The sequence below is a fragment of the Engystomops pustulosus genome, chromosome 9 (assembly GCF_040894005.1).
Source record: "Engystomops pustulosus chromosome 9, aEngPut4.maternal, whole genome shotgun sequence".
In the NCBI taxonomy this organism is placed as follows: domain Eukaryota; kingdom Metazoa; phylum Chordata; class Amphibia; order Anura; family Leptodactylidae; genus Engystomops; species Engystomops pustulosus.
In genome coordinates, this window is record NC_092419.1 from 53,282,709 (window position 1) to 53,306,745 (window position 24,037).

The 24,037-nt window shown below is 39.6% G+C and overlaps 1 protein-coding gene across 2 annotated transcripts in view; it reads left to right on the forward strand.

Moving 5' to 3' along the window:
* The window catches only part of ARHGEF9 (Cdc42 guanine nucleotide exchange factor 9), a 277,721-nt gene that overhangs the window by 190,611 nt on the left and 63,073 nt on the right, over window positions 1-24,037 (forward strand). For both annotated transcript variants that reach the window (XM_072123413.1, XM_072123414.1), the window contains one exon: window positions 4,295-4,486. In XM_072123413.1, the coding sequence (XP_071979514.1) occupies window positions 4,295-4,486 (192 nt within the window). The remainder of the gene's footprint in view (window positions 1-4,294; window positions 4,487-24,037) is intronic.

Consider the following 24,037-nt stretch of genomic DNA (forward strand, 5'->3'; position numbering starts at 1 on the left):
CTTGGGAAATAGTTAGTGCCTACACACATCACACATTAATTCATTAAGAAGTCAACACTCAACAAAGAGTTCCTACCTTACTAAACAAGACTCAATTATTTGTTCTTTTTTGGTGAAAGATCCTTAGTAAATTAGGTCATTTTTTGTCATTTTTTTCGACAAAAATCCTTAACAAATATTATATATATTTGACAAGTAAACCAACTTGGATTAAATTTTGCAACTACAATTTAGAGAAAAACCGCCATGCTTCATCTTGATCAAGCTGACTTTATTAACCGGTTCGCGACCGCCCGCCGTGTATTCGTGGGCCGAGCCCTCTCCATAGCCGGTAAGTCTCTGCTGCATATTGCAGCAAAGGCTTACCGGTAACACCCGCGATCGGTGCCGGCACCGATCGCGGGTGTTTTCTTGCTGATCGCCGCCGGCAAAGCGGGGAGCGGCGATCCATCACCATGGTAGCTTCGGGTCTCACGAAGACCCAAAGCTACTTCGGGTTAACCCATTCATTACAATGTGCTATCAGCACATTGTAATGTATGAGGAGTAAAATCCCCATATACTGCCATACTGTAGTATGGCAGTATATGGTAGGATCGATCAGACAACCTAGGGTTAAAGTACCCTAGGGAGTCTGAAAAATAGTAAAAATAAAAATAAAAAAAAGTTGAAAAAAAAAATTATAATAAAAAAACCTAAAAATTCAAATCACCCCCCTTTCCCTAGAACTGATATAAATATAAATAAACAGTAAAAATCTTAAACACATTAGGTATCGCCGCGTCCAAAAATGCCTGATCTATCAAAATATAATAACCGTTTTTCACTGCGTTTAACCCCGTAACGGAAAGTCGCGTCCAAAGTAAAAACTGGCACTTTTTTGCCATTTAAAAAAAAATGTAAAATTCTATAAAAAGTGATCAAAAGGTCGTACAGTCCTAAAAATAATATCATTGAAAACATAATCAAAAGTTGCAAAAAATGACATCACACTCAACTCCATACAACGAAGTATGGAAAAGTTATAAGCACAAGAAGACGGCAAAATAAAAATAAAAATTTGTTCATGAGGTTTTAATTTTTGTAAATGTATGAAAACATTATAAAACCTATACAAATTTGGTATCCCTGTAATCGTACTGACCCAAAGAATAAATTAGATGCATCATTTGTGGCGTGAAGTGAAAGCCGTAATATCCAAGCCCACAAGAATACGACACAAATGCGTTTTTTCACCATTTTCACTGCATTTGGAATTTTTTTCCCGCTTCCCAGTACATGGCATGGAATATTCAATGCGATCACTATGAAGTGCAATTTGTTACGCAAAAAACGAGCTGTCACATAGCTTTTTACGTGTAAAAATAAAAAAGTTATAGATTTTTGAAGGTGGGGAGTGAAAAATGGAAATGAAAAAATGAAATGTCCTTAACAGGTTAAAACATGAAATATATAGTAGATACCTGCAGTGAAATAGTTACAAGAAGTGTAAAGGCTGTTTTGTTCCAGCAATAGTGTCCAGAGAGCAGTGATGAGGGGCTGCAAGGCTTTGAAGTTGTCTCTGGTGCAGCCTGAGAGAGACATAGAAACGTGTGCAGGATCACAGATAGAGGAACCTCTATTCTCTGCAGGAGGCTTCTGCACAGGTACAAGTTTCTCCTGCTGGCTACAGAGAATCTGAAATTAGCTCTTTAAACTGACCAACCGAAGTTGGATTTTTCTTGAGGGACAATAATTAATTTACCCTACCCCTTACAGTGTAAAACCTGCCTCCAATCAGGTAACAGTCCATTTTGACCAGTAAGAATGGCTTGATAAGTTCCATTCACTATTACAGTATATCCTAATCTCTATGCGTATCGTCTGCTTATACTTATCTTAGTTTTCTACGGATTCATAGAGATAATCAGTATAGAGTGGGGAGATTAGAAGTCACAGACTGCTGTTATGATGGGCTACACTGAGGAAGATAGCAAAGGAACTTCTGGATACATATTTAATTAAAGTAATAGGTAAAGCTGAGTAGAATGATTGATTGATTGATTGATGAAAAAAACATTATTAGGGGTATGATTTGTTTCCAGGAACATTGCTTTAAGAACATTTAATCTAATACAATTACATATTGTCATGTGATTTAAAGGGAACTTGTCACTAATAAACCTAATAGTGGCCTAATAAACCACTACTATTATATGGTAAAACAGCATAACAATTTTTGAAGTGAGATGTCAATCGGATGTATAAAGTCAAAGAGGCGGAGTCAAGGTGGGGAACACTGAACACCCCCTCTTGTGTCATGGACATCGTGCTTAAGACTTCAGGAGATCTGGTTAGTGATGTTTTTGAATGCAGGGCCATCAAATACAGTGAAGGGGGCTTTCTTCAGTGTTAAAATCTCCACCTCCTTGACTTTGTACAACAAATTTACTAGTTAATTTTCTGGATGATGCCACCACAATGGGTCATGAAAGAAACCAACATACTGGTATTGGTTTATTCAGTAAATTGCAGTTGACTGTTTCCCTTTAAAGAACAAATGTAAAATTCAGTTCTTTTTATGTTCAAATAAAGCTGATGTTCTAATCCATTGTTTCTTAAAGGATCATATAAAATGTGGAAACCTGCATCCCTACTGGAATACCAGAGACAGTTCATCTATTATATAGCCAATAGTGCTGTAACTTGCAACCCAATGTTGACACCACGAGGCCCTTCTCTCTGTAATATGAAGCTTTATATATCCTTCCAGATATGTACATGTTGTGCAGTAACTTGTAAGTTACAATAAAATACAAAAAACATCTTTGCTGTCTTGAAGGATGGATTTCTAACCCTCAGCTTGAAGTTGCTTGACCTCTGGCCCTGTGGTTTGGCATTGCACTAGTGGGCTATTGTACACTATAAGTGGGTTTGGCAGGAATGTGCATTGAAAATTGGTCTGGCCTTGTTTTTAGAGAAAAGGATCAATTGTTCCCTCCTTATACTAAGACTACTGAATATTCACGATTCCCTATTAAGAGTGTTCCAGCCAACCAGGCTTTTGAATTGATAGCAGAAGATGCAGCAGAGCTTGTGAAGTGAGGAAGAATGAAAGAAATGGCTCATTATGTAGTGGGAAGAATATGGTTCATAGAATTACTTAAGTTGTGAATCTAGTAGGTTTTAAAGGGGCATCTATGATCTTTTACAAAACAATGTCTAGAGTTGCACTCCATATCATACATATTCCATAACCCTAATACATAGACCAATATTTTAAACTTTTTTGCAGTCTGTCTCCAATAACCTATTTCAGCTTTAGGATAAAGATTTTCCCCTCCTAACATATGTCCATAAGGCCCCATTTACACCTCACTTATCTAGCAGATAATCCAGCAGGGCTTGTATGCCAGTTTTCTGAGTGGAGAGGTGTGAAAGGAGATTCTACCAGTGACCATGTAGCGTCCCTCTTTGTCTGCACATTCACTATCATTATGCTACCGCTAAGGCCTGAATAGTTGCTGGCAACAGTGCGCCGGTCGCAGGATACATAAGAAGTCTGAAGGCTCCTGATACTGTATAGGCGCCCCCGTATGATGGATGTTCCTCTTTGTATATATTTCTGATTTTCATTAACAATCACAAATAAAGATGTGTCAAACAATGTCAAAATGGATTCAATTGAGTGAGGGGGACTTCTACGTCCTGGACTGCCTAAAAGTAGGGCTAGTTTTTCCAATACTTCTACAGTCTGTAACAAATCGTTCAAAAGAGCTTAATTTTTTGCCCTACTGAAGATCACAACGATGGGGGAACCCAGACATCTTACAGTAAGATATTACTGTAATATGAGACAGATAGGACCAAGGAAAATAAGTCAAATATTTTCATGAAATTTCTGCAGGGTATAAAAAGAGCTCTTAGTCTGATAGACATGTACATTTATGTGGAGGTAGACATGATTGTGAAATTTTTATGGTCAGTTATTCCATTAAAAATGGCTATGGTAAGGTCTCATTCATAAACTTTGAGCTGTGACACTGTACATCCACAAACAGAGACAGGCCTCATGTGTGTCATGTGTCACCAATGTGTCTCTGGATTAGGAACTGAGTTTTGTGACTTAGGTTCATGGCAACCAAGACCATTTGTATGAGCCCATAGAAATACATGCTAGCCATGGAAACAACAAATAACAGGCATCCTAAAACCATATGCATGAGACCTCAGACTGTAATCCAGTCCTGTTTACGTGACAGCTTGACATCCATTCTTCTTTCTATTCTTATGATGCACTTATTTTTCTTTGAAGCTCTGGGTCAACCAAGAAGATGGCGTGGAAGAAGGTACCAGCGAAGTACAGAATGGGCATCTCGACCCAACTTCCGACTGCCTATGTATTGGCAGGACATTGCAAAACCGGGATCAGATGAGAGCCAATGTCATCAATGAAATCATGAGCACAGAGCGCCACTACATCAAGCACTTAAAAGACATATGTGAGGTAAGGTTGGTACACTTTTTAGACTTGATAAAGTTTTTTCCATATACTATATTTATCAGTTTTATTTTTTATCAATTTGACAATATTTAATCCATCAGTTTTATTGTGCTTGATTTCCAGTGCTCTCAGGTCTCACCATGGGGTTGGCTTTTAATTCCAATGGTGACTAAAGTGCTTCACATAATCTCTGCATTTACAAAGGACTGCAACCACTGTGTATCAGATGCAATGTAAAAGTGTCATGTAGTCACGAAAGGCCGTAATCACATGCATCACTCGTTATTTTGCTGTTTTATTACTTATGAGCCTACTATTTTGAAGATAATGTAAGTCTGGTCATTGGTGGCCTCTTTCTGTCTTTTCTTTCAATACAGATATATATATTTTTTTTTTTGTTAACCTTTGAGATCACGTCACTCAAAGCTTAAAATATAATGAGCTCAGCCCTTCTTGGAATAAGCACACTAAATCCCAACAGACTTAAACTGTGAAGCTTTCCTGTTAGGTTGCTTAAAACTGGCCCAGTTTCTGCTGATAGGGCAAATCCAATCAAATTAAAGAGGGATCTTTGATGCTGTTTGCTTTACAAGTACCCCTGGGACCATGTGCTCAATTTGGAGGCACATTGCTCATTTAATAAAGGTTGTTACGTTGGCAATAAATATGGATTTAATATGTTCCATCAATGCTGCCTACCAGGCGCTCTGCTGCACTTTTCCAATCATGGGACTATAACATATACTCATGTCAGAATAACACAGTGAGGTAGTGAAGCTGTGAGTGAGAGGAGAATTTTAGCAAGAGTGGCACGTTTATTGCATGAGGGCACTACCTGAGAAGAGCTCAGAGTTATTCGGTTTAGCCCCACTTCAGATACTAAAAAGAGAGTAACCACAACAGTTTCGTGTCTGAGTAGATCCACACCCCACGGCTGGGAACTGTGGCTAGTTCATTTTGGATGCCACAATAAGAATTTGTGCAGGAGAGGACAAGCTTAAAAATACCATCACCACCAGTATCTACCTCTAGGTCCCAGCCAGCCATTTACCAGCTTGTAACCAAGTATTGTGCCTCCATTTTATGGAAGAACTTCTAGCAACTTGCAATGACCTCTCCAATAAATAATTTCATGTTAAGAAATAATGACCATATGGAGAGTGTTATGAGGAAGACAACGTGCCGAGTGTCCTGTGTGTTGTATTATGGGGCACATTTACTATGAATATAGGAAACTGCACTTAAAGTGCTCTGCTTGTGTATAATGCTCGGTGCGATAGATTCATTAAGATTGTGCACCAAAAATCATGAAATTGGCGCTTCCCTGCACTGGCCTGACAGAGAGAACCAACTTTTTTGTGGTGCACCTTTAACATAGGGGGGTGCGACAGACTTTGCATGTTTAATCTGCCACACGGTCCAACTGAGCAACGGAGCGCCCCCTTATTTGTGTCGCATGATGCCTAGTGCACGTGCAACACATTTGTGGTGCAGACACTTTATATACCTATAATAAACTAATAAAATATTGTAAACTGTCACAAAACCCTTAGTAGATGTGCCCTAGTGTGCTATATAGTCCTTTTTAACTATACATTCATGGTGGGAGTATGAATATTACGGCCTCATGGCACTGACAAATAGTGATTGTTCATACCCATGCTCAGTAAACTTAGCACTTAACATCATGGAAGTTTGCAGTGCTCCCCGGAGAATACATAGAACGGTACTTAGCTGTGGATGTGGACAGCCTGTCAGTTTCTGTAGGCCCATTTTCTGTATTACTGAGCAAACTGTAACATCTGCTTGTCAGAAGGCTGTGAGTTAGAGTAGGGCACCAGGCATGTAATGGGTCTTGCGGTATTTTATATCAGTTAAAGGGGTATTTCCATTTCAGCAAATTAATTTTAGTGTTTGTATTATAAAAAGTTGTACAATTTTTCAATATACTTTTTGTATACATTCCTCGCAGTTTTCTAGATCTCTGCTTGCTGTCTTTCTATAAAAAGCTTCTATGTTTACTTCCAGTGGACAGGAATCTGACCATGGTCAGGGGTGCGGCTCGTTATGTTATATCAGAGCTTTGGGTTATAACAAGCTGTGCACATGTGTGACCATGGTCAGATTTCTGTCCGCTGAAAGTAAGCTTTCTATAGAACAACAGCAAGCAGAGATCTAGAAAACCATGGGGAATTGATACAGAAAGTGTATTGGAAAATTGTATAACTGTTTATAATAAAAACATTAACATTAATTTGCCGAAATGGGAATACCCCTTTAAGTAAATTTCCCTCAATCCTCCCTCATATTCTCTCGCCACCACTAAGGCCCGTTCCACACTTGCGAGTGTGATGCGATGAACTTGCATCACACTCGCAAAGCATGCTGCCGGGAACGCACGGCCCGAACGCTGCACCGCTGGTGTGAACTGACATGCTGAGTTCACTCCCATGGTGCAGCGTTCGGGCCGTGCGTTCCCGGCAGCATGCGTTGCGGGTGTGATGCGAGTTCATCGCATCAAACTCGCAAGTGTGGAACGGGCCTAAGTGTCTCTGCAGGATTCTGATGCAATACGTTTCTGATGTAAAGATTCTATTCATTTCTGACAGTACAACTGGTCTATTTTCTTCCTATTAATTATTCCTGTATTTTTGTATTTCTGTTATTGGGCTTTCTTGTAATGTAACTAAAGCTATAACTGACACTCTCTCTAATAGATTTTGGTTATATAATAAGATAATAAGTAGGGGACCACCTGGATTGGTTTTGGATTGCAATGGGATTACAACATTTAAAAAAAAAAAGATCAGATTTGGTAGACGAAGAGATGAGACAAAGCTGAATCCCCATCGATTACAAGAAAGTATGCCCAATTTTAAAGGAACAGGGATCCTGTTCTCACTAATTGAATGAAGATGCCGGTCAAGTATGTATCCTGCGCGCCCCATTTAATATTATTGGAATGTCAGAAATTGCAGAATGCAGCACTAGGCTATGCCTGGCATTCCCATAGTGTCAGAACTGCAGCTTCACTTAATGAGTGAACTCCAAGGGTCTGTTCTAGTGATCAGAAGTCAGACCCCCACCAATCACATTATTATCTCAAATCCTGTAAATTTGGGGGTTGTCCACTTTCAGCAAATTATTGATGTTGTTTGTGTAATGAAAAGATATACAGTTATCCAATATACTTTCTGCATCAATTCCTTATAATTTTCCAGATCTCTTCTTATTGTCTTTCAACAGAAAGCTTCATTGTTTACTTCCCATTGATAAAAAACGGTCCCTGGTCATGTGATGTCACACAGATGCACGGCTTGTAACACACAGCTGGGATTACTCTCTGTGATATAACAAGCTGTGCACTTGTGTAACATCACATGACCAGAGACCAGATTTTATAGAGTGACAACAAACAAAGATCTAGAAAAGATATTGGGAAATTGTAAAAGTTAGACTAAAATTTAAACTAAAGTTTTAAAAATTGTCAGTACAAACAGACCCTAAGCAAACTGAAATTGTCCTAAGAAAACAACATATGTGCATAATTGTCATCAGTTTTCTTAGTATATTGCCCACTCACTTAGCTGAACTGATGAAGACTGATGGAAACGAATGCACTTGAACTTCAGTTGCTTCCTCTAGAAATTAAAGGTCCTGAACTGATTGTCAACATTTTCTTCGTTGCATATACAAGGCATGAATATTTAGCTCACTTTACTGCAGATATAATTTACCGCCATAGAATAATCACTTCTCTCCTCGCTGTTACCTTTGGAAAGCTGCTGATAATAAAGCTGCTCAGCATCTAAATTGTGTCTGGAGCAACACTGTGTTTCTTATGGGCAGAGAGCGCTGATGTGGAGCATTTTGGTTAGACTGTTTAACAAACTACCTGGGTTGATTTGCATGCTAAACAGCTTAATTTGTATGCAAATTGCTAAAGTAATAGAACCTTCCTATGGTATGGGGAAAGGGAAAGGTTGAGAGAGTACATTACATTCATTTATAGTATGTGTTTGTGAGAGTCATCATTCACCTTCATACAAAAGCTAAGGTTTTTTAGGCCAGGGGGAGACATTTTGTAGCGCTACAAATTGAATCTAATTATGGAGATACAGTTAAAATCCAAAGCTATTTGCTTGCAATATTTTGCAGCCTAGCTGTCACTAAATAGTTAAAGTGGTTTGTATTCCCAAAACTATGAATCACCTCTACAATTGGTGATCAGTAAAGGTGCGATCATATAGGGCATTTAACTCATTTATCAAAACCCTAAGGTTCAAAAAAAAGTTTTAACAGTATTCCTGTGAAAATGTGAAAATGTATAAAGGTATTCCTGTATCAGCATATTTTTCCTGTTTCCTATACACTATATAGAATGTAAGAAATTAAGCCCTCATATGGCTCTGTTAATGGAAAAACAAAAGTGGCTATTGGAAGGAGCGGTGTAAAAAACTGAAATGTAAATAAAAAACTAAAAGATATTTTTTAAAGGAAATATGTATTAAACAGTAGGTAATGTGATAAAACCAAAAATAACCAATTCTCACATATGAAGTCTGCTTCAGCGCTGATGTTCCAATGGTCCCAACTTTTTGCTACAGTATTCCATGAAACCTGAGAAGTCTGTGATTGGCTACAACAACCGCATTTATGTATAGCACACTATTGCTGCAGCCAGTACACAAAGACCACCTTCAGGGCACAGTTAGACCAAAATATTACAGGCCTTACCTGGAATATGCCATCCAGTTCATAAAAAGGATGCCCTTAAGCTGGAGAGTGTGTGAAGAGGCAATGAAGAGCAACATAAAATGATAAGGGATATGGAGGGTCTCCATATCCCTTATGAGGAAAGATTAAAACAACTAGGAGGAATTATGATGAATTTATATAAATATATGAATGGTCCATACAAAAAATATGGTGGAAAGTTGTTCCAGGTTAAATAAAATTAAAAGAAACAAGGTAGCACTGGGGCAACAGGGTTTTTTACTATGAGAACTGTCAATCTGTGGAATAGCCTGCCTCAGGCGCTGGTCACAGCAGGGACAGCAGAGAGCTTCAAGAAGGGTCTAGATGCCTTTTTACATTTAAATAACATTAATGGTTATCAAATCCATGGTTGAACTTGATGGACAAGTGTCTTTTTTCAACCATATAAACTATGTTACTATGTAACACTGTTCCTATACAAAATAAATAAGTACAATGAAAGTGCTTTAAGCTACAATACAGTTTTTGTGATATGGAAATTCCTATGCAGAAACTCCTCTGATTTAATTACTTTTTGGTTGCAGATTTTATGTAATATTTTATTTTGTTCTCTTATCAAAAAAAGTTACATACCCATTATGAAAGTGACATACTTTGATCAATATCCAAAATACAGTATATGTAAAATCATGTCGTGTGTAATAAAAGATAAATGTATGGAAAAATTAAGCACTCACAACCTTCCTGTGTTACTGTATGTTTGATCCGACCAATCTGCAGGTTCTAGTGTCCATGATATTCTTTTAAGCAAAATAGCAATGGGGACCACATTCCTGGCTACAAATAACTGTACTGTGTCCATAATACACTCATTTAGTTTTTATACAACATAGGATATGATTACAGAGCAGGAACAATCCCTCGATATGATCTCATCTAATTGACATATATAAAATAGATGCCTGCCCACCAGGGTACAGTATATCATTCATAATAGCCAGGCAGTACATAGTGGATGAAGTTATCAGCTGTAAAACAAGAAGTCATATTTCTTATATCAAGCCACAGTACATATTATTAGACACAAAGATGGACCTATCTAATGAATACAGAGCCATAATTACCATCACTACTCCTCTCTGCCTCTAGCTCCCACCCTTGCATTCCAAGAGGAGCTCACACACACACATACTGACTTCCTGTCGGCAAACAATAGCACAGCTCTCGGAGAGTAATGCTAAAAGCTACAGGCTAGTGATGGGAATTATGGCTCTTTTTAGTGAGCTGGCTCATTAGGCTTCGCTCACTAAGAAGAGCCTGCTCTTCTGGCTTCTGAACAGCTCCCTATTAAATATATGATAGGGTGCCGCAGGTCTGTTAATTACACCACTCCACTTTTAACCCGATTGTATCGGGTTAAAGGAGGGGTTGTGAGCCGGTTAGGGGCGGGTTTAAGTGAGCCATTGGCTTACTGAGGGGAGTCGACTCATGTTATTCACGAACAAGAAGCGGCTTTTAGAGCCGACTCGTTCGTGAACGACCCAATCTCTAACACATCCTGACTTCCTGCCGGCATACAACAGCATAAGCTGGCTCATTAGGCTCTGCTCACTAAGAAGAGCTTCTGTACTGACTCCTGAACGACTCCCTATTAAATGTATAATAGGGAGCTGCAGTCCAGCCAGTTACCCCACTCTTAACCCAATTGTATTGGGTTAAAGGGGGCGTGGTGAGGCGGTAAGGGGCGTGCTTACGGGAGCCGGCTTACATCGTATGTGTAAAAGAGCCGGTTCGTTCGCGAACAACACAGGCGAATAAGATCTTTATCCAGGTTAGAGGGAGGGAGGTATATAGCAGATCTCACAGTACACAGTATGTAATGACAATGTGATAGCAGAGCGAAGAATGTCATGTGTAATATGCTTCTCGTGGATCTCATCATCTCATCTCTGATCTGTCTCATTTATCTTTCCAAGTGTCAGATTCTAGTAGAATGTTCAGAGGCTAAATAAATAAAAGTGTATATAGACCTGAGCCCTGATAATCTAACCACATTTTCAGCTCACAGAACTAGAGGGATCATGAAGTGTCTGATTAGAATTTAACACTGATCATCACTGAGTGACAGGAGCTAAAACAGCAATAAAAGTAAGGTAAGGGGGGCAAAAATTATCTTTATTATGTTAACATCACTAGTAGATTGAAATTTGAGAATTTTCTTTCATAGGCAAATGAATGAACAAAAAGAAAACTAGATCAAATCAATCCTTTTTCCTTAAAATACAATATTATTTATTTTAGGTACACACAATTTTTTATGGATGAACTCCCTAGAGAGGTTGTTCTAAACATTTATAATAACAAACCATAGATCTTCTGTGGAGCTCATATACTTCTGTCTCTTTATGAAATCCTAAACTGGATGATCAGGACTGAATGGGCAATGCCATCACTTCCAGAATTTTTTAGATAGGGTTAGAGTTGTTGTAGATAGTGTTGCCAGGAGTAATATATTTATATATATTTGTATATATAAGAAACCTTTTATATTCACCACTTTCTGCACTCCCGTTCGCCATCACTGCTGTTTTCTTTCTGTATACAGAGGCCAGCCGTGTGATCCTGACCACAGAGATGTGACTGCTACTGCCTGAAGCTCCTGCTGTAGCAGGTGCGCAGCCGTGGTCGGGATGGCAACACTTGCTGTACAATACAAACAGAAACTGGCAACGATGGGCACTGCCATGCGTGAGCAGGAGCATGGAGAGAGTTGAGTATAAGATGTTTATTATTTTTACAGATTCCCCGTCATACATTATTTTTTTTCCAGACAACTGGACTGTTTGGATATTTTATCCACAGAATAGATACCATCATGGCAGGTGCCACATTTCCACCAATTGACAATTAATGGCCAGAGACGGATTTGCCATTTCTGAGGCCACAAGTTATATATTGGCACCCTGTGGAGGACATTTTGAAGAATGCTGGAATGCATTACATGTAAAATAAATGATCTGATTCAGCCTCTTTTTGTAATATAAGATTTTGTATCTGATTTTGTATAGATTTTTGTGTCTTTAAACCCCTCAGATACTAATGCCTAGGTACATCTACCGTACCCCCCACTGCAGAGACACCATTACCTGAAGGTCTGTGTGAGGGAGGTCTTACAAGTGATGCCAAATGACAGTGATGTACTAAGATGATGGGACTTAATCATGAGTGATGAAGTGTAAAATATTTTCCAGGTTACAAATTATTACATTAAAGTTTTAATCAAAAACGTCTTTCAATTAGACTGATCTCCCAGACAGCCAAATTGCATTTCATTTCTTTCTTCTTTGTATTTGTAGACACCCCATAATATGGCATTTCATTCTCCTCATGTGTCCACATCATACGTGGATAAAAGCTTTGTGATGTATTAGAGGCGGTTGTATATTACTGGGTCTATGAAGACAAGGGAGGTAACACTATTGAAGGCAGATCTTTCAGCTGTCACAAAGTGAAGAGACAAAGGCAGCAAATGAGGGTGACAGAGTTCTGCATTGAACAGCTAAAATAAGAGTCTCTGTGTAGTGCGTATGAGATTGTGCGTAGACGAGGGAATGTTTTGTAGGCTCTGACGTACATATTGTGAGTGTGTAGATCTTTCCCCCCGGCCTGTAACTCTTTCCAAGCTGATTGTCTTTGCTAAAGCTCCAGCTCCTGAGAAGACATGTTTACATGTGCTTGGTATACAATAAATCAGAGCACAAAGGACAAGCATGGTAGTAATGTCCTCAAGTGCCTAAACTGAGTTAAATGCTGTGGTTGACAGGAGTCACAGTAACTGTCTGTCAAATGCATCAGTGCTTTTGGCATAGAGAGTACCAACTTGTCATGGGTCAGTGTTAAAATAAGGCTTGGTGTGCAGCGATGCAACCAGCAGAACCTTCCCGACAGGTGCTGACCGATGACAATGTCACTAACAATTCATGTCAGGAAGGCATACAAAATGAAGTACTCAGAATCTCGCTTATGAATGGAACTGACCAACCCTTGGAAAAGATTAATCCTCCTTGTCAATGTAGTACCTCTGGTTTTACTTGAGCACATGGGCTTCTAGAAATTATATCAATAAAATACCTTTTCGTTGTCTTTCAACAAATGGTGTTTTTCACCTATCACTGACAAGGTATTGTTCATTATTCTTGTGCTTTTTTTTTTGTTTCATAGTTGCAAATTTTAGTAAAAAAGTAGAGAAATGTGTATATATATAATCTTCTCAGACATGCTACTGTAGCCATTAGTAACATGCTTCAAAAATACCGATTTCCAAGTTTTGCCCTGTAGAGCCACCGAACTAAGAGTGAAACATTAATATTCTTTGAAGAATTATAGCTGCACCTGCCATTGTACTAATATTACCTGATATATTGGGTAAATTTATGTAAACATTTTTGTAAGTGGTCTCGCAGACACATATAATTTGCCCAGAAGACCATGTCCATCATATAGCAATGTAGGTATTGCAGTTTAGCTCCTAGTTACTTGAATTAGAGCTGAGCTGCAGATCTCTGGCACAGCTTCTACAAGATGGACAGAATCTTCTGCTTCCAGATCTATGCACAATGTAGGTTCTAGCATCTGAAGGCCCTCAGAACTGCTGACCAGTGTGGTCTCCAGGTGTCAGTCCCCCATGGATAACATAGTGGGGCTCATTTACTAAGGGTCCGTCGGACGCATTGTCGTCGGGTTTCCTGGCGATTTCCGTTTTGCGGCAAATTGCCCCGGGATTTTGGTGCACGTGATCGGATTTTGGCGCATCGGCGCCAGCTCGCAGTAATCGGGGGCTAAGCCGTCAGACAACCCGACGGATTCGGACAAACAGCGGAATTTAAAAAAGGATTTGTGTCGCAATATCAAGGATTATGCACCAGGAAGAAGCAAGTGAACTCCGGTGGACCTCGGGGCAGAAGCGACGGATGCAGGAACTTGGGCGCACGAGCTACGTGAATCGCGCCGGACCCAAATCCTTGGCGGACAACGCACCGCAGTATCGCGACAGCACCGGGTAAGTAAATCTGCCCCACTGGTGACATATAGAGCCAGAAAAACATTCTGACCCTGGTGACAAGACAAAATGTTCACCCAAGATGTACCTGCCTCTGTTGGTAACTGCAGCTGGACATGCAGTACTGCCCATGTGCAACCTGTGAATATGACGACAGTGAAGGCGCTTTTTAATGTGACTATCGTGCCTGGTTTTTAAGATACCTAGTCCTTGCTGCACAAGAGCACTTGGATTGGCTTCTGGTGTGTGACCTGTATAGTGACCAGTATATCCAGTTGCAATTGATGTGCGACCGCTAAGCTCTTACAAGATTGTTGTAACAAAAAAACCTTTTTGTGAGATCTATTTAAGCTTTGGGCATGCTGTCTTAGACCGTATAAGTGCATCATGTCTGAGGCAAAGAGCCCATATTCCTGCAGAGGACTGACCTTCATAATAAATATATTGTATTTAAGGTACCGTTACTAAGCCAATAGGACAGTGTTTGTCTGAACTCCATTGACAGAATACTGACTGCTGTAGACAGCATCTTATGTTGTGTTAATGAGTTTGCAGCTTAGAAAAAAGTAACATGTCCCACAGATTATTGTTAGAAGATTAGGGCTGATTTACTTACCACATTATTAGGATGTTGTTCTTTATCTAGTTGAGATTGTCTTAGAAAACAAAATTTGATTATATGGGCAGCACGGTGGCTCAATGTTTAGCATTACAGCCTTGCAGCACTGGGTTCAAGTCCCACCCAGGTCAACTTCTGCAAGAGTTTGTATGTTCTTTCTGTGTTTGCATGGGTTTCCTCCGGGTCCTCACACAGTCCAAAAAAACATACTGGCAGGTTGATTAGATAGTGAGCCCCATGGGACAGGGACTGATGTGGCTACCTCTGTGCAGCGCTGGGTAATCTGTGTATTTGGGTAAGTACGGCAATTGGCTTAGTGATAGACAGTAAGTGTCGTCATTAATAGCACATTCTCAGATTGGGTTGACATTACCAGTGGAGTGCTACAGTATTGGGGCTACTTTTTAATATTCTTTATAAATGACCTCATAGAGGGTTTACACAGTCAAGTTTCAATATTTGCAGATGATACTAAGCTGTGTAAAGTAATTAATACTGAGGTCGATAGTTTAGCATTACAGAGGGATTTGTGGAAGCTTGAGGAATGGGCTGAGAAATGGGGTTGATGAGGTTTAATGTAGATAAATGTAAAGTTATGCACTTGGGCAATGGAAACAAAAAGTACAATTATGTTCTAAACAGTTAATTACTTGGTAAAACTGGAGCTGAAAAAGACTTGGGGGTATTGGTGGATGGTAAACTTAATTTAAGTGACCAGAGCCAGGCGGCTGCTGCTAAAGCAAATAAAATTATGGGATATATCAAGAGAGGAATAGATTCTCGTGATAAAGACATAGTTTTGCCCTTATACAAATCACTGGTCAGACCACACATGGAATATTCACCACCCTCCCTCCCTTTTATCGTGTTTCTTGCAATGTGAGTATGTATTTTTGAATAAACCTTTTGAAGATAAAGAAAAGCAGTGAGTGCCATTAATTCTATTTCTTCTTGGATATTATACCATGCTTGTTAGTTAAGAATAGAGCACAGCCAAACTAATCTATAACCCTATGTTACATCTATGGACTGTTGTCATATATCCCCTAAAGTTTTTTGGTGAGAAGTTTTATGGACAGTGCCACTCATATATCTACTTTTGGTGTTATTGTTAGGGGAAGTTGTGGCCAGGAAATGTTGCACCCTATACGATGCAGGACAACTAGAAGGCATTCCCTTCCTGTGCCAAAGTGCAATCAAGTAACAAGACAAACAAACACAAACAGTTTGTGGATAGTCAATAAGTTGGGTCACAACAGAGATAGCCAAGAAGAACAGAATCGCATAAGCCAAAGATTAGTCTGAGGGAGCCAAGATTGGAATAGCAGTAAACGAAGTCTCTCTAACTAGGTGCAGAGCAAGTCAAGATAAACTTTGTACAGCAGTGAACTTACTTTAAGCAGGATATTTATGTGCAGCCACATGATTGGATCAGAGCTCTGTCAGTCACAACAGTTTAACTATTGGTGGACCAGAGCAGAGTTGCAAAGGAGATGGATGTAGTGAAACGAATCCCAATTCAGACTGCACACATAAACATTGTTCACACTAGGAATGTCAAGTAAAACATAAAGACAAAATCAGGGCATCCTCAGATGCATCTTACAGACAGAGGATGATGCCTGCACCAATACTACAATTAAGTTGGAAATCACAGTCCATTTTTCAACAACATAAAGCCAACAGATTATAATACTTGGGGATGTGGTAGACCCCAAGTAAAGGGGTTATAATGAGACAATGGGGCTTATGTACTAAGGCTCCGTGGACCGCACTAACGTCACACAAACATCACGGCGCATTTAAAAGCAGATTGTGGCGCGCGCAATCGAATTTTGGCGCGCCAACTTTCATGCAACAAAAATCGAGGGGCGGGCCGACGGACAATCTGACGGATTCCGACAACACGCAGGATTTAACATTCAAAATTCTGTCGCAAGCCATGCACTTACATGCACCGGGAAGAATGTGGTGAACTCCGGCGGACCTGAGCGGGGAAGCGACACATGCAGGAAATTGGACGCACGATCTTAGTGAATCGCGGCAGTTCCCAATCCAATCATCGGACAACGCACCTTGGGGTAAGTAAAGCAACGGGACAGGTAAGTATATGTGCCCCAATGACTTTGGAATTTATCCTGATAGTTTACTGGTAAATTGGTGACAAATGGACCTTATTTTCATATGTCACGAACATTGTTTTGAATATTTACAGCTAAACATAGTAAAGGCTTGATATCAATGTGGATGGATTTACTTATGGTATATTTCATTATACTGTGCATAAATAATTTCATATATGAAAGAGACGGACCTTCCACACTGAGATAAGTTCATGCAGCCATTTTTATTTTCAGAATATTGGCGTCATCTCTAAAATACAAATGTAACGGGAAATAACATGCCAGCCTGGGCCCGTGAGAATTGAGGAGAGCCAACGAGCAATGACAAAGGGTTGTACAAGCTGTTATTGTAGCCAATTACTTCTTAGTGCACACTGGAAATAATCAAAGTGTACTAAATCAGTAGGACTTCCTCGCCTTGTGCTATTGTCACATCACAGCGCTGGTTGTAACATTTTTAGTAAGTCTGTTCCATCATATAAAAAGAAAATAAAAGCTCTTGTTATGACGGTAATGTATTATGAGGGGGAAAAAAACAAGATAGTAGCGGAGGAGCTGTGACGTTTCAGGAAAAGTTTTATAAAAACCATTATATTTTAGGTAGGGGAAAAACAAGAACATTTATTAGGCATCTGCTGTACAGAACATCTGTAGAAGCAAGATTAAAAGCCCCGTATATTTATAAGCCGTTTTTTCAGTTTTTGCTATAAATTGCCTAATATGTCATATCTTCGTTATTTTTACAGTGTAATTTATACAATTAAAATTTTACACTGTGCCCATATGCAAAAAAATAACCCCACTGAAAAATAAAAACTCTAAATATTTTCACTGGGAAAAGACTGATAAATGGTGATCTATGCAGAACATGTTCTTGGTCTCCAAATCAGCTTCAAATACAGTTTCTGCTGTGTCTACAGATAAGTGAATCTATTACTGTATTTTTCAGACTATAAGGAGCACATAAAATCCTTTGATTTTCTCAGAAATCAAAGTTGCGCCTTATAGTTCAGTGCACCTTATATATGAACCATACTTACAGACAACAGCTGCCTTTAACAGCGCATAGGTCTGCCACCTGCTGGTCATTCATCCTTATAATAAGGTGCACCTTATAATCCGGTGCGCCTTATATATGAACCTGGACGTTTAAAAAGGAATTTATGGATGGTGCGCCTTATAGTCCGAAAAATACGGTAGTTGATTCATAGATCAAATTTTTTTCTGATTCTCATTGGATAAATCTCTTAAAATGCCAGCTGGTTGATGATGTCATCCAAAACTTAACTGAAGAGGGTTACATGCATATTTACAGGACAATTGGAAAAAAAAATTCTGAACCAGATTTGGACCTGAACCAGGGGCGTAACTACAGCGGTAGCAGCCATAGCAGCCGCTATGGCGCCCACAGTGTCAGGGGGCCCCGTCATCCGACCTGACACTAAAGAATGAAGAATGTGCACCATTATATACATATTACGCTGCACATTCTGGTATATATATTGTTTATGTGTGTGTATCTGTGATGTGTATATGCTGTATGTGTATATGGTGTATGGTGTGTATAAATACAGTACATTATGTGTGTATGTAAGCTGTATGTTTGTATATGGCACGGTAGGTGTGTATATGTGAGGTGCATATGCTCTATATGTGTGTAACTGTGTATAAATGTGTATGTATGAGTGATGAACTGTATTTTTATGTATATTGGAATGTAATATATGTATATTTTTAAGCCGACAGGGGCTCCCCTTCAGAAGTCTGCTATGGGGCCCTGCCTCTTCTAGTTACGCCACTGACCTGAACCACTGTACCATGCACTGGGAAAAAGTGCTCCATGTTTAGAGCTGGGAGCCGTGCTTTGCTTCTCTTCAGCCCAATGCTGTATGATCGCCTGGCTACGGCTTGGCGAGCATACGTTTAGTGTGAAAGTAGCCTAAGACTTCCACATACAAAGCAATATTCTTCAAGGTGGTTTTATCACATTGGTGGGGCCAATGCAAAAGTAATAGGGTAGATCCTCATTACTCCAAAGAGAAAACCACACATACAGGCTAAAAGTCATAGTACACATATATATGTATATTCCGTTCATCTCTAAAGGGGTAAAAAAATATTCTTTAATGTTTATTACTTTTGTGTAAAAATTACAAAAGTACTTAAGGAATGATACCTTTATTAGATAACCAGAAAAGTTACAAATGAAGCCTGCCGGACTAAGAGGTCCTTTGTGTCTTGAAAGCTTAAAGCAAATATCATTTTTCTGTTCAGCTAAAAAAGCTATCATTCCTTAAGTACTTTTGTAATTTTTACACAAAAGTATTTACATCACGGAATAATTCTTATTTTCTTTTAATTCTTTTCTTGGCTAACATGGTACTGTGGTAGCCATGATTGGGCAAGTAGCCATTCCATTCATTCCTACACCCCATATATCAGCAAGTTCCACCCGCTTTCCAAATAGCCTTGTTGTCTTGTTGTGCCATATTGACTGATCTGCTTGTTTCTAATCTGGAGGAGGACATCACTGCAGTAACACCACTGAAATAGGCGCTTTCTCAAGGTAGGCTTGAGAAAGCGCCTGTTTGGCGCGAAATGGCCTGTCGCAGTCTGATGTTTGTCCGTGTTGCCACTCTGCTAAATAAAAGATTGAACACGCTCTGGTGAGTGCCGCTTCACTATCTTCTATATTGATGAATGGATGCTGCATGTGTGTACCTGGAGCAGAGCACCTACAACGCATGATCCGTTGCCTAAGTGGGAAGAGCATTGTTGGACAGGAGGAACCTACTGCAGTAGTGCTGGTATTCCCTTGATTGCTTTTACTACTTAAATAGGGGTCATAACATGCACCTTTAATTTAGTGCTCATTCACACGCCCATCTGTGGGGAGGTATATGCGGCCAGGGGCATACAGACGTATGAATGTACCCTTAGGCTGTAAAATAAGATTCCACTTTTTTGAGCAAGGTAAAGGGTGCACTTTAGTAGTTCAGTGCATATGTGACACGTTCGCCCCTAGGTAGTCAAAAAGATTCCATAACCAGTCAAAAATGATAGCGTTAATCTAATCGGTGGCCATGGAAACTGCCCACTTTTAGACTTTACCCACATAGACATGCTCCTTGTGAACACGACTAGGACAGTTCTATATTTTTTGCATTTAGCATATCATTACCATTGCAACATTGTTTTCCTAATTTTGAGTGGGTGAACCCATTGCAAGCCCTCGGATACAGCTCTCGACATGGCAATGCAAAAGGAAATGTTGTCTCACTATATTATCATTGAATTGTTTCCCTGGGGCATGATGTAAATAATGGCTCATTTTATTTAATGATGTGAGTAATTGTATTCCTTCTCTTATGTTTGAGGCGTTGAATACTGTTCTCTCATGCCTCGCCCTCAGATTTAATATGATGTTCCTGAAGGGAAATCTGCCAGAAGCAAAAGAAAAAAAAAATAGCAAATCATATACATGAATCTTTCCATTTTTTATTTGCATTTTCGAGCTCTTGAACCTATATTTTATTTACAATTTATGTTGACCCATTTAGAAGATCACCTATAAAGAAAATAATATACAAAATGTAATATTTCTCTACCAAGACTACGTACGAATGCCATGGTAGTTACGTGACCATATGCAAGAAGGCAACTTAGATTTTTTATCACAACTTTATCTCATTACTAGCATTACATTGCGCAAGATGGTAACTGCTCTTAGCTACAACAAAATAGAATGGGATAGCAAAAAATATTTTATATGTATCTATAGACTCTCTCAGACTGTCTCTCTTAGTGACTGTCTGCCTGTCGGTGGCAGTCTCTTTCAGTGACTGTATGCCTGTCGGCGGCAGTCTCTTTCAGTGACATATATACATACACACATATATACATACAGCTTTATATATTAGATACTGGATTTCTGACACCTTAAAATCATGCTAAAGGGGGTGTCCTGTTAGGGGCAAGTCATCTAATAAAACTGTATGTATTTTTTCTCTATCCCCTATCTCCCTTGCAGCATAGGTTCCGCCCCCTGCTGCAAGTCACTGCCTTGCCCCCCATACCACAAGTAGACATTAGAGGAGGCTGAGGCTGACACCAGAAGGAAACACTAGAGGAGGCAACGGCAGATTACCGCTACAACCACTAATTTGATGAGCATTCTTCTCTCATTTTGCCCTGTTGTCAGAAGAAACATTGCCAAGTGCTACATGAGTGGAGGAGGATTGAGGGCGAGTATGTGCAGTTGTATTATGTTACGAGCCCACCGCAGACCTAATTTCTACATAATTTTACAGTATTGGAAATTCATTTAAAAGATTTAAACTGGCCATACATTAGGCATTTTACACACCCTTTTTCTAAATAGCACCCATAAATTATCATTTTGGACAAAAAAAACATAAAAAGGATGCCCTGGAACTGCAGATGGTACAACAAAGAGCCACAAAAAGTAAGAGGGGTAAGGAAGGTCTCAGTTATGAGGAAAGATTAGACAACTAGATTTATTTAGTCTTGAAAAGAGTCAACCAAGAGGGGACCTGATTCATTTATATAAATATATGAATGGTCCATACAAAAAATATGGTGAAAAGTTGTCCCAGGTTAAATAAAATCAAAAGACGAGGGAGGGCTGTAGAAAACAAGGTTTAATCACCAGAGGTGACAGGGCTTCTTTTCTGTGAGAACTGTCAATCTGTGGAATAGCCTGCCTCAGACACTAATCACAGTAGGGACATAAGAGAGCTTCAAGAAGGGTCTAGATGCCTTTTTACACCTAAATAACACTGGCTGTTATTTTATACAGAATTGTTTCCCTTCCTCATCCAATAACTTCCCTTCCTTGGTTGAACTTGATGAACATGAGTCTTTTTTTAACCATATAAACTATGTAACCCTATAAATTAAAAAGACATATTGATGATCCATCTGGATTGTGTTATGCAACTTAATCTAAGTCTTCATCAATTGGATGATTGTAGGACTGGAGTTGTTTGTGCCTACCCACCCTCAGTCCCTTGGAAATAGTATTCTCCAATTGGGTTGTCATATAATATAACTTTGGGGTCTATTATCCCCTTAAGGACACAGGGTTTTTCCGCTCATTTCTCGCTTTCCAACTTCAAAAATCCATAACTTTTAAATTTTTACGTGTACAGACCTGTGTGAGGACTTATTTTGTACGTAACAAATGTTACTTTCCCGTAATGTTATTTATTTTAACATGCCATGCACTGCGAAGCTGAAAAAAATTTCCAAATGTGGAAAAATTAAAAAAAAAAACGCACGTGCACGTGCCCCAGGGCCCCCACCTGTTTTCGACAGTCAGCGACTCAACTCAGCTGAGTCGCTGACTGTCTCTGTGTGCAATGCGCAGTGTCCCATGGCCACCCGCAACACACATAGGGGTCTAGGATGACAGCTGTGTCAGTGAGACACAACTGCCTTCACTAGGGGAGATCGCCAAGATTGCCATTATATACCTCCAAAAACATTGTTGGAAGGGCCCCCACCAGTTTGCTCCCAGGGGCCCCCACCACCCTTAATCCGGCCTTGCTTCAGACTTCATAATGCCATGCACATGGCCAGAGGCAGCAAAGCAACCCCAACACATCAGGGAACTGCCATGTTTGACTGTAGGGAGCGTATTCTTTTCTTTGAAGGCCTCTTTTTTTTTCCTGTAAACTCTATATTGATGCCTTTGCCCAAAAAGCTCTACTTTTGTCTCATCTGACTAGAGAACATTCTCCCAAAATGTTTTAGGCTTTCTCAAGTAAGTTTTGGCAAACTCCAGCCTGGCTTTTTTATGTTTCTGTGTAAGAAGTGGAGTCTTCCTGGGTATTCTGCCATACAGTCCCTTTCCATTCATACGCCGGCAGATAGTACAGGGTGACTTTTTTTATTGTAATACAGCCTGCAGTGAATATCTAAATATTGATCCTCATTAAGTATTGATCCTCAAGATAGGTCACCCGAACTTTGACGATCAGCTGAATATATGGATCTAGCATCTATCTCTATTCTCTTTGTAGGGACCAGCACCAGTTACTGCAACTGAACTCTCATACAAGTGTAAAGGAGATCATTGGGGGAATTTATTAATTTGTGGTGCTTGGTCTGTTTTTTGATGCAACAAAAAAAAAGTTGTGAGTGTGGGAAAACTGAGATTTTTGGGGCACAGACACTGTGTAAAGAACAGCCACAAAAGATAAAACCCCCAAACAAGCACATAACCATTAATAAATGTTCTCCATTATCCCTTTGCTGGAGTAAGCTGATTCACAGGAGTCTGAATGGCGGGTTCCCACTGATCTGATATTGTTGAGCTAATTAAGTTCCTATATATATTTTTTTCCTTGGAAATATATAGTTTTTTCTATAAGTTTTTTTCCTTGGAAATCAAGAAAGAGGGAAGAAAAAGATGAAAAAAATTAGCAAAAAATTAAGTGCATTTATCATGCATGAGGATAAAATGATAATACACCCTCCCCCTTTGATAAGCTCCACCCATCATCCATTTACCAGCCAAAGATCGATGCTAACGTTGTGGTCCAATGTTGTTAATGTATGCAGATTAAAAAAAGGAAATAATGCTTTCTTCCAGATCTAAACATACTTGGTAAGTATGGTAAGTATGGTACTTACCCTCATTCTGTAAAAAGGTTTGGCATCAATTTATTCAAATCTTCAGTTCCGACTTTTGGAGGTTGAATGCGAGTTGTGTGGCATATGGCTGCCTCAAAAGAATACTTTGCATTTCTTGTTGTAGGATATTTTTACACAGTTATTTTTTAAACTCTATTTTCCACACACAGGGGCATATTTATCAAACGCTGGCGCTCGTGGTTCCGCCTCTTGATGTATCGGGGCAGCCGGCTGTGCAGCGTTTATCCTACGGCAGGCAGGGCCTGGCGTAGAAAAAAACACAGCCGGCGACTTATCAGCGAGTGCACAGACGCGGGGATAGTAACGCCCCACGCCGGCCCACCCCCGGCCGGCTGCGCCCTCCGCTCGGCCGGCCG